Here is a 17,309-nt window from a genome sequence, read left to right on the forward strand (position 1 = left end):
AGAGTTGTATCTAAATTTCCTGTAGGGACTTCCCTGGTGGCACTAGTGGCTGAGACTCCATGCTCCCAATGCAGGGGGCCCCGGTTCGATCCCTGGTTGGGGAACTAGATCCCACATGCATGCCGCAACTAAGAGTTCACATGCCACAACTAAGGAGCCTGCCTGCCTCAACTAAGACCCGGCGCAACAAAATAAATAAATTTTTTTTTTTTTTTTTTTTTTTGCGGTACGCGGGCCTCTCACTGTTGTGGCCTCTCCCGTTGCGGAGCACAGGCTCCGGACGTGCAGGCTCAGCGGCCATGGCTCACGGGCCCAGCCACTCCGCAGCATTTGGGATCTTCCCGGACCGGGGCACGAACCCGTGTCCCCTGCATCGGCAGGTGGACTCTCAACCACTGCGCCACCAGGGAAGCCCAATAAATATTTTTTAAATAAATAAATTTACTGTAAATCTTACTGATCTAAAGGATGCATAGCATGCAACTTACAGATAATTATCATAATACAATATACAGTACTCGCTATCATAAACTCCCTACAGCCAGTTGATCCTCACCAAATGTTTCTGTCAATTTTTTTCTCCCCTGAACCTTTGTATCTATAACCAACGTGTGAGTGCAACTGAAGAACGGCTGTAGTTCCAAGATGAATCTTGATTGATATTTTGTTTACATTTAAGAGCAAGATAAAAATGAAATAAGGCATATATGTTCATCGATAATAGGAGTGACTTTTGCAGAATCAGATAATAATTTTTAAATACCGAAAGCATATTTCCTCAATTTTTGTGCCATTGGCAATGTCATGGCTACAGAGATGACACACATTTAAGCTTAATCCGCATTACTGACATTTTTGCCATCGCTTTCTCAAGCCTGGATGTGCAACAGAACAATAAATCGGTCTTGGTACGTAGCATTTGCCTATTTACACCCGCTGTGAATATTCCCACCGTGGCCAATTTCAAGCTACAGACATGACGTCACTGAACGCAGAGTTGGGAAGAGATATGCAGTCAATCACAGATATGCAGTATTTCTGCCATATGGTTGCAATCATATAAATAAATAAGGTAATACAGAAGGGCTGAAGAGTGTCCAGTCCGTCCAAGTAAGAGGTAGCATGATAATTGGTTTTGAATATTCATTACCTTGGCTTTGAATAGAATGTATTTAGCTGTGAGCCCGTGTAATTTAATTTTAAATGGCGATTGTATTTAACAACTGGCTTGCAAATTTCCTGAAAATTCAACAGTTGTTTCTTATGAGCTGGAATGAGATGGTTCCGGAGCAGCAGTAGATGAGCAGTTTTTAGGTGTTATATCGACGACCATAAATTGTAGCTTATGAGCGAGCGGTTCCGTGGTGATGCACTTAAGTGGCCATCTGATGGGCTTCTGCTAAAAAGATAAGGGTCCCCCATCCTCACCCCAAACTGTATCCAGGATTACGTGCGTGCCGCTAATAAGGGTGGCTGTTTGCACTGGGGAGGCTGTAACCTCCCGCTAATCACCCACAGAGTTCTGTGAGGATATCAAGATGGAATGTCTCCATTTTTCTCATCCAGGCAGCCGGATGGGCCACTGGGACCACTGTATGCTTCTTCAAACCCCGAATACCTCAGTGCCAGCGATGGTGAGTATGATCCCCTCCTTTGTGGGTGACCAGAATCCCGCTGTTCAGTTTCCTTTGCCATCACTGTCAAGCGACAGTCAAGGGTTGATACCCTGGGGGGCTGAGAAGAGTCCTTTCGTTCAGTTGAGTCTGCGGACCTGCCCCTTGCTGCAGAAACCCTGTTACCGGGAGCAGTCGGACACCTGCTGTCTGGCGCCTGTGGGAATGGGCTGATCTAGCTGGTCTGGGACCCATGTGTGGGCTTGGCTAAGAGGCCATGAACTTGGTGCCCCAGCTGTGGGGGTATAGAGCTTGGATCCTGTGCCAGAGAGAGTGCCGAGGGTCAGAGCCAGAAAGTGGTGACCAAACTGGCCATCCAGGCTCGGAGGTGGGAATCAGAAGCCAAGGTGAGAGACTGTGGATCAGGGATGGGGCAGACAAGAAGCAGGGACAACATGGGGAAGGTGGGAGGCTGGGTGTGTACCAGGGACACATCTGCTATTGATGTCAGCTGACATGGGTGTGATGCTGATGCTGATATGGCAGGATCAGTGGCCATATTCCCCTGGATTGTCCCAAAAGGCAGTGAGTGACCCCTGAAGAAAAGGCGTGGCTCTTCCTTCAGATGTGAACGCAGCTGTTGCACTACAAGCTTCTAAAATGCTTCGTGCAGCAAATTCAGAAAGCAACTTTCAAGGCACGAACACCGTTGCCTGACAGGATGCTGCCTTGGGGTACAGGGATGGTGTTTCTAAGGGTACCCGGGATTTGTTTTAAATAAGTCTGGTGAGACGTGCAGACCTGCAAGTGACTATCATGAGGAAGAAGTTTAGACTCACAGAGTCCGGAGAAACAGGAGGCAGGGCCACATGGGGAAGCACCAGGGTCGGCCAAGAGGCAGAGGGAGTGATGGAAAAACGTCGGCAAGAGGCTTTATTGTCTTTTCCATGGGAAAGGAGAGGTCAGGCAGGGTGAGACATAGGATGAGCTAGTTTGAACTGTTTCAGCAGAGTCTGGGGCATAGGGGCTGTCCTTGGTTGTCTGCAAACTGGCCCTGGTGTGATCAGGGCGGGGGGATAGTGGCCCAGAGTGTGAGAGCCTGATCACGGAGGGGGTTGGGGTGTGGGCTGTGGATTGGTTGGTCTGCATATGAAAAGCGGACTCACAGGCACGTCATTTACTGTCGGTAGGAATTGGCCACCCCTGGGGTGGGCAGTCCTGGCAGGTTCAGCAAGACCTCAAAGCATCAGAATAGAGAAGCTAGACAAGGAGTTTATTCCAAGTGGGAATATACACAGAGCCCAGGAGCAGGAGCGGGTGAATGTTAACCCAGAGCCTCTCTGCCTGTTTGCGACTGGCATTGTTAACCGTATCAGAGATGGGGAAGCTGAACCTCAGGACCACCTCTCCACCCTACTGTCCTGTTTCCTTCCGGGCATGAAGCAATGGCTGAGAGCACAGGGGTACTAAGTGAAAGCTAGAAATTGGGGCTCATGGGTCTTTAAGGCCAGGAAGTTCTGAGCCAAGGGATACACACAGGGAAAGGTCCAAGCTCAGAACCCTGAGGGGCCCCCCAGTGAGCATCTGTGAGTTCATTTGGGTGCAGAACGCTTGTCTGATCCAATGTCCTTGAAAGAGCCATTGGTGACCGTATCGTGTTGCTCAGACTGCTGTGATCAGACTGGGTGGCTTAGTGAACAATTTGATTTCTTCACAGTCCTGGAGGCTGGAAGTCTGAGATCAAGGGGTCAGCAGGGTTGGTTTCTCCTGAGGCCTCTCTCCTTGGTGTGTAGACGGCCATCTTCTCCCTGTGTCCTCACATGGTCTTCCCTCCGTGTGTGTCTGTGTCCTGATCTCCTCTTCAAGGACACCAGTCAGACTGGATTAGGGCCACCCTAATGACCTCATTTTACCTTGATCACCTCTGTAAAGACTCCATCTCCAAATACAGTCACATTCTGAGATACCAGGGTTAGGATGTCAACATATAAATTTGCTAAGGACACAATTCAGCCCATAACAGGTGCAGAGGGGGGCAGACAACATCTTGGCTTTTCTTATGAGGACTATGTGTATTTGTCTGCAGATTATTTGCTGCGTAACAAACCACCCCAAACTTAGTGGCTTAAAACAAACACCATTTGGTGGGTTCGCCACCTGGGTTCTTCTGTTCTCACTTATGTGGCTGCATCCCATCTGCAGATCCGCTGGCGCTGGGTGGTCTTGGGTGAGCTCACTCACCTGTCAGATAGGGTCATCCCCCATCCCCTTGGTACTTTGCAGAAGTAACGGGCTCAGTTGGGAATTAGCATCCTTTGGTAACAGGGCTCTGAAATCAGACAGAAAGGATGGGGATGCAGGCTCAGCTCAGCATTCACTGGCCAGAACCCTGGACTCCTTCCCCAGTCTCTACCTGTCCTGTTCCTGGCTCTGTGCCCACTGCCCGGCACAGGATCTGGACCACAGGAGTCAGTGAACGTTGGGGAGGGGGAGCTCAGGTGGGAGATGGCCAGGGACCCCTGAGGGATCCTCCAAGGGTGCTGTGTAGATAAGTGAGGTGTAGTGTTTCCCTGCTCTGTGTACGTGCCGGATGAGTGGGAGGTGCCTCGAGAGAAGATCACGCTCCTGCGAGAACTGGGGCAGGGCTCCTTCGGCATGGTGTACGAGGGCAACGCCAGGGACATCGTCAAGGGCGAGGCGGAGACCCGAGTGGCGGTGAAGACGGTGAACGAGTCTGCCAGCCTGCGAGAGCGGATCGAATTTCTCAACGAGGCCTCAGTCATGAAGGGCTTCACCTGCCACCACGTGGTGAGTCCCGAGTTGGCTCCAGGAGCAGAAAAAGTCTTCCTGTAATACCTGTCCTTCCTCCTATTGCATAGAGCAGTGAGGATGCTGGGTGTGGACCTCCTGCCCAGCCCCGACTCTGCTGAATGTCCAAATAAAGGTGGCCCTTCCCTTCTCATTTCTCAAATCCCATCCTCTCCCACTGCACTCAGAGCAATACCCTTTTCGCTGTATCATTGCTTTCCAGAATCTTCCATCTCTTCCCTCTTCCTGGCTCCTTTGTAACCTTTAAACACAGTGGTCCACCCCTTCCCTGCTCCCCCAAGTCAGCACAGACTCTCCCTGCCTTTCTGTTCCCACCATGGCCCCTTAATTTCTCCTTGAGCCTGTGTCCTTCCATCCTTGCCCCACACATATTCAAGGAGCACCTGCTCTGTACTGAGCTCCATTCTCCTCTCTGGGATGCAGCAGATGTCTGTCCTCCTGGAGCTCTCAGTCCCGCGGGCGGAGACAGAGTCTAAACCCAGTAGATTAATGATGTTGTCCACAAGGAGATGATGCTATGGCAACAGGGAGAGGAGGGCAGAGTTGGGGGACTGGGAATGCAGCAGTGGCAAAGGTACGTTTGAGCAAAGACTTCAGAGTGTAGGGACCGAGCTGTGTGGACAGCTCAGCTGAGGACAGTCAGCTCAGGCGAGGGAACAGAGGGTCAGGCAGTGGGAACAGCTATGCAAAGGCCTGGAAGTGGGCCTTTGTGTTCAGAGATACGAGGGTTTGCCTTGACATGTTGCTGTGTGGGGGCAGGTCTGTCTGCTTCCCCCCTCCCACCAGACTGTGAGTTCTGAATTCTCCCACTCCCCAACCCAACAAGACCTTGACCTTGGCGTTTCAGCCAGGCAGACCAGGGCTTTCCACAGTCCAGTCAGGAGCAGGGTGCTGTGTGTGACGTAGGTACCAGACAGGGAGACCCGGGTGAGTGGGCATCTTCCCGCAGACCCTCATCCAAGAACTGCCCCCCTGCCCCCTCCCCCATGCTTGTTCCACAGGTCCGCCTCCTGGGGGTGGTATCCAAAGGCCAGCCGACGCTGGTGGTGATGGAGCTGATGGCTCATGGGGACTTGAAGAGCTACCTCCGTTCCCTGCGGCCTGAGGCCGAGGTGAGCTGCCTCCAGGTACCCGGTGGGGTGCCCGCTCCCGGCCTCCGGCACTGGTGTCGCTGAACACAACCCCATGTTTCGACTTTAGAATAACCCCGGCCGCCCTCCCCCTACCCTGCAAGAGATGATTCAGATGGCTGCGGAGATCGCCGACGGGATGGCGTACCTGAACGCCAAGAAGTTTGTACACCGGGACCTCGCAGCTCGAAACTGCATGGTTGCCCACGACTTTACCGTCAAAATCGGAGGTGCGTCTGGCTTTCTGCTTTGAAATGGATGGGCCAGGCCTTCTGATTTCAGGAGGAGTTGTCTATAGCAAGTGCTTCCGTCTTTTCTAATATTGGGAAGGGGCAGGGTTTGGACGGGGACCTAGTCCTCGTGCTGTAGTTTAATTGCATTTGTTCATTAATTCACTCATTCACTTCTTTAAGTAGCATTTGTGCCGGCCGCTGCAGGAGGTGTTACAGGGGCGAGGTTGAATGCGTCGCCGTGATTCTTCTGCTCTTGTGTAGCTTGAGGTTATTATTTGCACATTGCAATTTGTATCTGCACCACCCAGCGCAGCAGCCACTGGCCACTGCGTTTAATGTAAATTCAGTAAAATAACATAAAATTTAGTAAAATAAAATAAATTCAGTAAACTGATTTCAACTCATTTAAATTCAGTAAAATAAAATATATTCAGTAAAATAAAATAAATTCAGTAAAATAAAATAATTAAAATGTAGTAAACTAATTTAAATGAGTTTAAATTCAGTAAAATAAAATGAAATTAAGTAAAAATAAATAAAATGATTTAAATTCAGTAAACTAATTTAGATTAATTTGAATTCAGTAAAATAAATTAATTTTTTAACATCTTTATTGGAGCATAATTGCTTTATAATGGTGTGTTAGTTTCTGCTGTATAACAAAGTGAATCAGCTATACATATATCCCCATATCTCCTCCCTCTCGAGTCTCCCTCCCACCCTCCCTATCCCACCCCTCTAGGTGGTCACAAAGCACCGAGCGATCTCCCCGTGCTATGCGGCTGCTTCCCACTAGCTATCTATTTTACGTTTGGTAGTGTATATATGTCCATGCCACTCTCTCACTTCATCCCAGCTTACCCTTCCCCCTCCCCATGTCCTCAAGTCCATTCTCTACGTCTGCATCTTTATTCCTTTCCTGCCCCTAGCTTCTTCAGAACGATTTTTTTTTTTAGATTCCATACATAGTAAAATAAAATGAAATGAAGTAAAATAAATAAATAAATTCAGTAAAGTAAAATAAAATAACTAAAATTCAGTGAACTAATTTACATTAATTTAAATTCAGTAAAATAAAATAAAATAAATTCAGTAAAATAAAATAAAATATTAAGTCCATCGGTCGAACTGGGAACCTTGAACAATATTAGACAGTGCGGTATAGACCACGTTCATCATCACAGAAAGTTCTACTGGGCAGAGCTGTTCTAGATGAACAATAAAATAGTTGACATGTAAATAAGATGATGGAGACTGGGAAGAGAGCGCTGAAGGAAGTAAAGAGTTCAGTTTCGGACTTCCCTGGTGGCGCAGCAGTTGAGAGTCCGCCTGCCGATGCAGGGGACACGGGTTCGTGCCCCGGCTCGGGAGGATCCCACATGCCACGGAGCAACTGGGCCCGTGAGCCATGGCCGCTGAGCCTGTGCATCCGGAGCCTGTGCTCCACAAGGGGAGAGGCCACAACAGTGAGAGGCCCGCGCACCGCAAAAAAAAAAAAAAAAAAAAAAAAAAAAAAAGAGTTCAGTTCCATGATGGGGAGGAAAGGCCTCTCTCTCCATAAGGAGGCGACGTTTTCACCAAGACTTGCAGGGTTAGAAGCTGACCTGAGAGATGGCGTCTCAGGGGAAGCTACAGCACGTGCAGAGGCTGTGAGGTTGGAAGGATGGCTGATGTGGTGTGAATAAGGTGAACGTAGAGGGGAGCAGAGCAGTGTGAGATGTGAGGTTGAGGAGAGAAGCGGGAACCAGGCTGGGAAGGTCCTTGTTGATCATGGTGGGTCATCTCGATGTTATTCTACGTAGCCAGTGTGAAGCAGGAATTGACACGATCCGATTTATGTAGCTTCTCTTGGGCAGTGGGCTGTCAGGGTCAGGATGGAGGGAGGGTCCTGCAGGTGAGAGATGGTGGCGGGCCTGGGGACATCCAGGGCTGTGGAGAGGAACAAACTAGAGAGGGATGTGGAGGTCGAGGGGGCAGGACTCGCCACTGTCTTTTCTGTGGGGTGTGAGGAAAGGGGGTGGCCAAGGGAAGACCCAGCACTGGGTTTCTGACTGGGCAGCTGGGTGGGTGGTGGGGCCAGATCCAGTGGCAAATAGTAGGTTGGTTGCAGAGCATGAAAAGTTCAGTTTGGGATGCCTGAGAGGTGTGGGTTGGAAGGAAGCATTGCTGAGGGTGAGATTCCCAAGCTCCAGGTCAGAACATCACTTCTTTGCTACTTGGTGGTTCTTTTTCTGTCCCTTTAAATGGTGGCCCATCCTCTCCCTCCACATCCTCATGAGTACCCTCAGAATCCATTCTCACTGGATTTGGCTGTGACCCAGGTGAGCACACACCTGGGGCAGGTGAGCTCACACCTGGGGCAGGTGCCTTCATCTGAGGGCTCTAGCAGGGGTGGGGCAGGAAAGATGGCAGACAGCTGGCCACAGGCTGAAGGCTAAGAGCATGTGAACTACTGTTTGTTGTCAGACTTTGGAATGACCAGAGACATCTACGAAACGGATTACTACCGGAAAGGGGGAAAGGGTCTGCTCCCCGTGCGGTGGATGGCACCTGAATCGCTGAAGGACGGGGTCTTTACCACTTCTTCGGACATGTGGTGAGTCATGTGTGGGTTGGTGGACAGAACACTGCACTTGGATTCCAGGTTGCTCTGCTAGTATGACCAGTGTGAGAGGGGTCACTTGAAAACTGCCTTCCTCAGGGCTTCTCCGTCTAGAAAAAGAAGGGATGGCATGTCTGGGGACCCTAGCACAGCCACTGTGACATTCCAACGGACACTAATCTTATAGGCATTTCTGAGCTGCAGCATGAATCGTTTAGTGACCTGGCCAACCAGGTTCTAGCAAACCAAGAAGGGGTGTGTGTGCGCGCGTTGCGTGTATTTTAACGGCTTCTTTGTTACTATCCCCGACTGTCATTGGCAGGTCCTTTGGCGTGGTCCTTTGGGAAATTACCAGCTTGGCGGAACAGCCTTACCAAGGCCTATCAAACGAGCAGGTGTTAAAATTTGTCATGGATGGAGGGTTTCTGGATCAACCCGACAACTGTCCTGAGAGAGTGTAAGTGTAGAAACGGGGTACAGTGTGTGAGGTGCTCATTCAAACGTCTATGCCCTTTGCCGGGATACTCACGTTTGTGTATCGTATGTTTACACGTCTTTGTGTTTGCGGATTTTTTCTTTGCATGCACATTTGTGTTTGCGTATTGTGTCTACATACATGCTTGTGTTTGTGTATTGTATCTTTAGATGTATGCTCTATTGCGTTTCATATTTTTGGAAGGCTGTACAGGAAATTGCACAGCAGTTGTTACTTTGGGAAGGAAACTGGGGAGCTGGAGTGGAGGCTTAGGTTTAACTACCTATTCTTTATACACTGAACATTTTTGTCAGGAAAATAATACAATGGTATATGTCAATTGTATCTCATTAAAAGTGGAAAAAAGAAATCGCTGAGCATAAACACTAAAAAAAAAAAATTGTCAGGGGTATGTACGACATATTCCTCTCCCAATATTTGTCTTAAATTTTTGTTGTAGAAACAACTGTACAACACAAACACCAAATGCACATCATTAAACACTTACCAAATGATCCAGTGTCATACTAGCCCAATAAATGTAAGGTAAAATAAAGAAAGTACTATCTTCCTAAACTAGCAACAGAAGGAAGGAAGAAAGGAAGGAAGGGAAGGAGGGAGGGAGGGAGGGAGGAAAGAAGGGAGACTTTTAATATTCAATTCTGTCAATGGTATGGTTAGCTAATCTTTCTTATCACCCTGTTGTCATAGCTACTCACAGCAACGTTATTTAAATCTCAAAAAAGAAAATGATCAAAACACCCAGCAATATGAGAATTGCCAAGTACATTGATAAAATGATAGGAAACAGAAATTGACATCTCAGATGATGCTTGTGATATATTTTATAACTCAATGGATTAGCTTATGTTAAAATAAGTGTAATAAATGTATGTAAATTACATTTCCAGATGTATCCAGATAGAAAAGACAAGAGGTTATATCTGAAGGAGAGTTGTGTGCAAGGTGTATTTTCTCCATATTTTGGGGTGTTTTCTAACTTTCTACAATAAGCATTTACTACATATAAATTCCCTTATCAGTGTTTCTTTTTTTTAAATTTTTATTATTTTTTTATTTATTTTTTATCAGTGTTTCTTAAGAAAAAACTTTGCCCTCCCGAAAAAAAATCCATGGAGGGAGGCCATTTTGATGCCTCATCCTCAAAAGAATAAGATAGCTGTTTAGAAAACGTAGTTTGAAGAAACATCATATGCAAAAAAAAAAAAAATATATGAAGCAGAGTTACTTAGAAACTCTGAGTAAAATATTTTTAAACATCTCCTCATGAAGGGCCTTTCCTTGCCAAGCCAATTAGCAGCTAGGTGTAGTTCCAGGACCAGGGAAATTACATGTAGACCCTAGGGTGGGGGCCTGCAAACTTTTTCTCTAAAGGGCCGTAGTGTAAATATATTCAGCTTTGTGGGCTGGGTGGCTCTCTGCCTTGTAGCTGGAAGCAGCCGTGGATGATGCGTAATTGGATGGGTGTGGCTGCGTGCCAATAAAACTTTATTTACAAAAACACTCGGGGCCATATTTGGTGCAGGGCTGAAGTTTGCCAACCCCTGCCCTAGAAGAAGTTACAGTGGGGAAAGGACGAGGTAAAATGGAAATCCCAAGCCCGCTGGGCCTGTCCTAGGTAAAGTCATAGTCTCCACCCGCCCGCCACCCCACACCCTCCAGAGAGCGGGGGCTGGACCTGCAGGACAACTACTCAGAATGAGCCCCCTAGGGTCAGTCCACCCAGCTGCCCTCATCAGGTGCAGGGATGTACATACAGAGAGAGGAACCGACAGAAAATAGACCCACAGACATAGAAAACAAACTTACAGTTACCAAAGGGGAAAGGGGGAGGAGGGATAAATTAGGAGGTTGGGATTAATAGACACACACTACCATATATAAAATAGATAAACAACAAGGACCTACTGTATAGCACAGGGAACTATACTCAATATTTTGTAATAATCTATAAGGGAAAATAATCTTAAAAAGAATATATATATTCTTTTATATATAAAAGAATATATATATGTGTGTGTGTGTATATACATATATATATATATAACGGAATCACTTTGCTGTACACCTGAAACTAACACATCATTGTAAATCAACCATACTTCAATATTTTAAAAAACGATGGGGACTTCCCTGGCGGTCCAGTGGTTAGGACTCCACGCTTCCACTGCAGGCGGCATGGGTTCGATTCCCGGTCGGGGAACAAAGATCCCGCAAGCCGGGTGGCGCGGCCAAAAACATAAAAATAAATAAATTATACAAATTAAAAAGTTAAAAGAAAAAAAAACGGTGAACCATGGTCTTCAGCCTGTAGCAACATCAGGAGAGGCCCTTCTGGATCTGGTTTGGGGAGGAGACAGCCCCCTTGACGCTCTTTATAAAACCACCTTTCAGCGCCCCTAGAATCGCTGTTTCTGCTTGACTGTCGCCTTTCCGGTGTCGGCACTTGTCCCCGTGGGTGTGGGCCACCGGCGAGGGGTGGGGAGGGGGCCGATTGGCGGGGCGGCGCGCGCCTCACCCTCCACGTGCCCTCTGTCCTGCAGCACCGACCTGATGCGCATGTGTTGGCAGTTCAACCCCAAGATGCGGCCGACCTTCCTGGAAATTGTCGACCTGCTCAAGGACGAGCTGCACCCCAGTTTTCCCGAAGTTTCCTTCTTCCACAGCGAGGAGAACAAGGTGCCCGAGAGCGAGGAGCTGGAGATGGAATTTGAGGACATGGAGAGTGTCCCCCTGGACCGGTCCTCACATGTGCAGAGGGAGGAGGCCGGGGGCCGGGATGGAGGGTCCGCACTGGGGCTAAAGAGAAACTATCAGGAACACATCCCCTACACCCACATGAACGGGGGCAAGAAAAACGGACGCATTCTGACTCTGCCCCGGTCTAATCCTTCCTAACGGCCCCTGCTCTGGGGAATGGTTCCTGTCTTCGCTTTCCTCTGGTTTGAAGGCCTTCAGAAAACTCAGGATTTTCACACAACTCAGCCACAGTGTCAAATGGAGCTCAGAGATCATGACTATCCATTTCTGTTCCTCTTCTGACTTCAAACACATTGGTTTGATTGCCAATTTGACTGGTCATCTGAGAACTTAACTGTGAACCTAGATGGGAGAGGGGTTTCCACGGCTGCTGTCCTTTTGGACCACCGAGGTTTCAAGCCCGGGTGTTACTTTTTTTTTTTTTTTTTCCTAGCAGATTGAAAGAAAGCACCTGTTTTTACAAAGGTTTTTTTTTTTTTTTTTTGCTGGTGTCTGAGCTACGGTGTAAAACATAAATCTTGTTTGTGGAACAAAAGTTAGAAAGAAAGAAAAAAACAAAAATCAAAATCCTGTCCTAGTAGAATTCCAGACTTTGCAGAGTGGGCTTCAGGAAAGTTTTTTTCATCCAGAAGGATGTTTTTTTTTTTCCTTCACAGAATCAGTTCCTCAAATTGACCAATAGCTGCTGCTTTTGTATTTTGGATATAGTGTTGCAGTCCTGGGGTGTGGCTCACGTGTGTACTCGTGCGTGTGTGTGTGTGTGTGTGTGTGCAAATCATGCGTGCTGAGTGGCCGCTTTGGGGATCAGCCCAGGAAGGTTCTGCCCTTCTGGAGTGTGTGAGCCCCTGATCTGCTCCCTCCACCTCCCTTCCTTCTAATCTACTGGGACACTGTGCCCTCAAGAGTCTCCTTCAGTCCCGAGTCTAGCCTCAGGAGTCTTCTCTCCCTTAACTTTGGTGAAAAATGTTTCCCGGGAGCCATGGGAATCGTTTGGAGTGATAATGGATCTTTTCAAGACCAAACAAAGCCAGGACATTAAAAAAAAAAAAAAAAAAAAAAAAAAAAAAAAAAAGAAGAACTGAGATGATGAAGAGTTTGGAGAATATATTTGTAACATATTTAATTTAAAAAAAAAATCTCCAGCATCAGCCTCATAAGTTATTGACCATTTCCCGGGGGGCGGGTAGGGCATGGGGGTTTGTCTGCCTGTGTGTGGGGAGGGGGACCCAGGCACCAATGGCCTCTCTCCTTGGTCTTCAAGGCATCCATTTTTCTGGGACTAAAGCCACGTTAGCTGCTAACCCTTCTGGACGTCGTGATCAGGCCACGCTGAGCATGTGGGTGATGGTGTATGATGGATAGTTTGGTTTCTGGTAAGCTGAGCCCTGCCTTTGAACACACTTGTGGCCCTTGGATCTTCTGGTTCCCTGTACGTACCTCTGGAGCTTCCTCAGCTGTGTGCGCACGTCCTACGAGGATTGTGCAAACACAGTACAATCACATCCCAAAGTGGGACAGCACAGGTGGACTTTGAGAACACTAGCCATATGAAGACGTGCCTGTTGGTCCCCTCCGCCCTCAGGGCATCCGTCTGTCCTCAGAGCTGACTTCCCAGAAGCTGCTTTGCGCCCAGTGACCTCAGCTGGGCCAGGTGTGGGGCCTGAGCTGAATTCTCAGGTACTTCACGATCTTGCAGTCCCTAAGAGAGTACAGGCCGGAGGAGAGACCGCTAAGGACCTTCACACTACCAAGAACTTGCGAAGGAGCGTGATGCCACAGTTGCTTCCCTTTGGGGAAAGAACTACAGCTGCTCAAATAAAGAACACGGTGAACTCATCACTTTGGTTCATCCAAATCATCACCCATGGGTTATCCCTTGTGTGCATTTTCTCACAAGTTTTTGATTGCTTCCTTCTTCTCTTCTCCTCTTAAGAGTTGTGGGCTTAAGAACAGGATAGAGATGCCATGGTGACCTCCGAACCTTCTCAATTCTTGATGAAGAACACAGGTAGACACACATCCTAGTTGCCTCTGGCTATCTTATTTATATGATTTGAGAAATGATAGCATGTCAAAATATTTCTGGGGAGCCTCAGTGATTGGGTACAAGGAGCACAGAAATTATTTTCGCCAAATTTATTTTGTACATAAAAGAGGGTCTGTACGTAAATTAAAAAGACAAAACACGTAGATCTAGGTATTTTGTTCTTTTCGTAGTAAATTTGTAGTGGCCGTATACTACACTAGCAGCAATTTTCACATTTTTCTAATTCAGAAAGGTTTTCTTATATTAGGGGAAAATTATTTATTTTAATATATAAAAATCACTGTAAAAAATCACTTTCATAAGAAATGGAGTGCATGTAAATTTTTTTTTCAAAGAAAAATAAACAGGTGAATGTGGGGTAATGATTTTTTTTTTTTCCCAGCACAATCTACCTCAGTGTATTGTTAGGATGTGATTCAATAATGGACATCTTTGAGACTTCAGAATTCTTCCTGGATCCGATCTGAATCAGGGAAAATTTGTATCAGCTGATTCTGAATGCCGGGGACCAGTAAGAATTTTGAGGGAGGGAGTTGGGCTGAAGTATGGCTTTCATGTGAGCATAGATTCTTTTTCTGGCTGATAATATGCTCCTCTGAATTTAATCTTCCTTTTTTTTTTTTTTTTTTTTTGATCCTCCATCCATTGATACCGTGGCCCTTGAAATGAACCAAGTTTCAGGCCATCACGATGTATCTGATGTATGGGGGCATCCAGTCCTGAGTTACCCTTCTTTGGTGAGGGAAGTTCCCCTGTTGGGGCAAAGACAGGCTTTGGTACAGAGCCAGCATCCCCATTGTCCCATGGCATCCCCCTGGTGTGAGCACCTAGGTGCCCTGGGCTCTCCATGGTTTATTTCCACTCCTTTCAGATTGAGATGCTTTTTTGGGGGGTTGGGGGTGGAAAAAATCACTGTCATGGGCACCTCACACACAAACACCCAATGCAGAGTCTCTTTTTATTTTCTGAGTGGGAAGGGAGCATGCTGAGAAATCTCAACCCCAAACCCACCAAGATGCTGAACACATCTTTTAGCAACAAAACCTTGGACCCCCTGTATTTTGGTTCAGTTGACCTCAAGCTGATACTGTTTGACCTTGGGGCACTTTGATAACCCGTGTGTAAGTCTGGGCAGGGCCAGCAGCAGTGGTGTCATACTCACCAAACCTCGCTGCCCTTCCCATACCTATAGGCACCACCCCTGCAGAGTCTCCTTTCTTCCACTTTCCCTGCAGAGGTACTGTAGAGTGCTGGGCCCGCCCTTTGTAAACTGGAGTTCCCTAACTTCATTTAGCTGTCTCTGCTGCTGCAGTGAAAGAGGAAGCAGGCTTGGGTCACAGCCTCCTTTTGCATCAGATAATGTTGACTCTGTCACAACAGAACTTTAGTCCTAGAGATGGATGTCCTGGAGGATTGTAGCGATGGGTTACAAAAAAAGCAACAAAGCCAGCTTTGGATGACACTTTTTGTTGTTTGTTTTGAAAGGTGTCTCAGTATTTTAAAACCCCTTTTTATTTATGTGGCAAAACCCACATAGTTGTTTCTCTCTGGACCAGTGATGTCAAACACACGTCTGGAAATGTTTGTATTCTGGGAGCTGTTCTGGGTGATTTTCTGTCCTTTTAAGCTAGTAAGAAGCAAGAAATGCTGCTGGTTCTCTGGATAGACGTTGAGCACAACTGAAAGAAGATGTGGGAATTGGTGCAAAGATCTGCACCAACAACGCCGAGACCATTGGAGACTGCCTGTAACTGATGGACAGATCTTCCACTCTCTCCAACCAGAGTGGATGGTCTGCCATGAAAGGTGCTTGTTGGGTTGGGAGGTGTTTATTTGTAGCCGTCATAACATTGGTCAGTGAGCAGGAACCCATGCTCGCCATCTGGGTACATGATGGGATGTGCTGTAGTCCCCCAAACGACAATCTTTTTCTACTTTGTGGTGGGTGGAAGTTTGAGGTTCGGATGCCACTTGGCACCGTAGGCGATTCAGAAATTATGGTTTTGTTGGGAGTGGGGAACATGGACATGCTGATTGTATATAAATGATACCTGTAGAATGGTGTCCCTTCAGAAAATCTTCTGGAATGTTCTTCAGAATATTGATTTATACCAGAGTTGAGGTTGGAGAGAAAGAACAGATGGGCATTTGTTCTTTCAAAGACATGAGAGAATGCAATGGACATTCAGAGGCTGCGCCTGGAAGTGAATGTTTCCTTAGGGGTCTCCCAGAAACAGAGGGAAACAATGATTTTTTTGAGCTCACTGTCAACTTCTCATACCAGTCAAGGTCCAGAACCAGCCTCCAGCCACGTTTTAATCTGGATGCGGGCCCTAAAAATCCTTGTTCAAACTCAGACCAGGGATCTGGGGCTCTTGGTCCCATTTGAGAAGAAAGGAACTGTCTCCCCCAACCCACACACATTCAGGAATGGCTTATTTACTCTCTACCTTGTGGGCCTGGGGGTCCCAGGCCCTGCGTGTGAGCGGCAGACACCTCCCATCCAACGTCAGCCACGCAGGATCAAATGTGCCTCGGCATATGCAGAAACCAACTCGGAGACGCAAAACCCACCAGGAGATCAATTCTTACTTTTTCAATGTTTTCCTACAAGAGCCAAGTGGCACCATGTACAGAATTTGCCTTTTTTTTTGTTTTGTTTCTTGGAATATCAAAATTGCTCTGCATGTAAACTATGGGATAATTACCTGTTTATATGAAAATTCAGAATAAATTATCTGAGAATACTCTTGTTTCTGTGTGGTGTCCAAGCGAGGACCTATGAACTGGGTGGGGTTGTGGCTAGGGGGTGGGTGAAGGGAAATCTCCCGGGATGTTGTGGGTATCTGTTTTGAGAGGGAACAAACCTCCAGGTTCTTCATATCAGTGAAGCAGGAGGTTAAATATTGTTAGCAGCAGGGCTGATGATCCACTGACACATACCTGTAGAGCTGAACCAATGCTTTAAATATGGAACTATTTCTATACTATTTGGTAAGGTACTGCTACCTCAAGGACCCCAGACCTCCCCAGGATCCAAATACTAAGCAGTTCACTACAAGAATACAAGGGGACCCCCAAGACACTGCTCCATTGCACCATGCTGGAGACTTAGATGCTAAGGTGTTGTAAATGTCATCCTGGGAACATGGACCTGCCCCCCAGGGTGAGTGGTCAGTGCAGTGTTTGCTACTGTCCCGTTGCCCGAAGGAAATCACGTAGATGACCCCAGAGTCAGCACGGGGGGAGGGGAGGACTGCCCGAGGGTTTACATTCGGGGAGGTGGGGGAAGCGTGAATGAACTGAGTCAATCTTGCAACAATTGCCCACATGTCTCACTTTACCCTGCTATGATTGAGGATGAGAGACCTTCCGTCATGTGACCATAGTGAGGATAAAGTGAGGTAACGTTTATCCTCCATGCTCCCTCCAGGGTGTCCTTCCCACACCCCCATATCCCTCCAGGTTCCCCATCCTCCAAAAAATGGATGCCACTGCTAGGTGGTAGCCTGAATTGTGCCTCCCTGGGCTTGTGAAATTCAATAGAAGCCTTGTGGAAAAGGGAAAATGCTTTCCTCCTCAGGAAAGAATCTCAAGGA

The 17,309-nt window shown here is 47.3% G+C and overlaps 1 protein-coding gene across 5 annotated transcripts in view; it reads left to right on the top strand.

Annotated features, from left to right (window-relative positions):
* Nucleotides 1–16,457, top strand: part of INSR (insulin receptor) — a 130,587-nt gene extending 114,130 nt beyond the window's left edge. For all 5 annotated transcript variants that reach the window (XM_033854513.2, XM_033854512.2, XM_033854515.2 and 2 more), the window contains 7 exons: nucleotides 1,567–1,634; nucleotides 4,177–4,421; nucleotides 5,444–5,554; nucleotides 5,643–5,802; nucleotides 8,272–8,401; nucleotides 8,730–8,864; nucleotides 11,447–16,457. In XM_033854513.2, coding sequence (XP_033710404.1) covers nucleotides 1,567–1,634; nucleotides 4,177–4,421; nucleotides 5,444–5,554; nucleotides 5,643–5,802; nucleotides 8,272–8,401; nucleotides 8,730–8,864; nucleotides 11,447–11,801 — 1,204 coding nt within the window. In that variant the 3' untranslated portion in view covers nucleotides 11,802–16,457. The remainder of the gene's footprint in view (nucleotides 1–1,566; nucleotides 1,635–4,176; nucleotides 4,422–5,443; nucleotides 5,555–5,642; nucleotides 5,803–8,271; nucleotides 8,402–8,729; nucleotides 8,865–11,446) is intronic.
* The last annotated feature ends 852 nt before the right edge of the window (nucleotides 16,458–17,309 follow it).

The sequence above is a fragment of the Tursiops truncatus genome, chromosome 3 (assembly GCF_011762595.2).
Source record: "Tursiops truncatus isolate mTurTru1 chromosome 3, mTurTru1.mat.Y, whole genome shotgun sequence".
NCBI lineage: Eukaryota > Metazoa > Chordata > Mammalia > Artiodactyla > Delphinidae > Tursiops > Tursiops truncatus.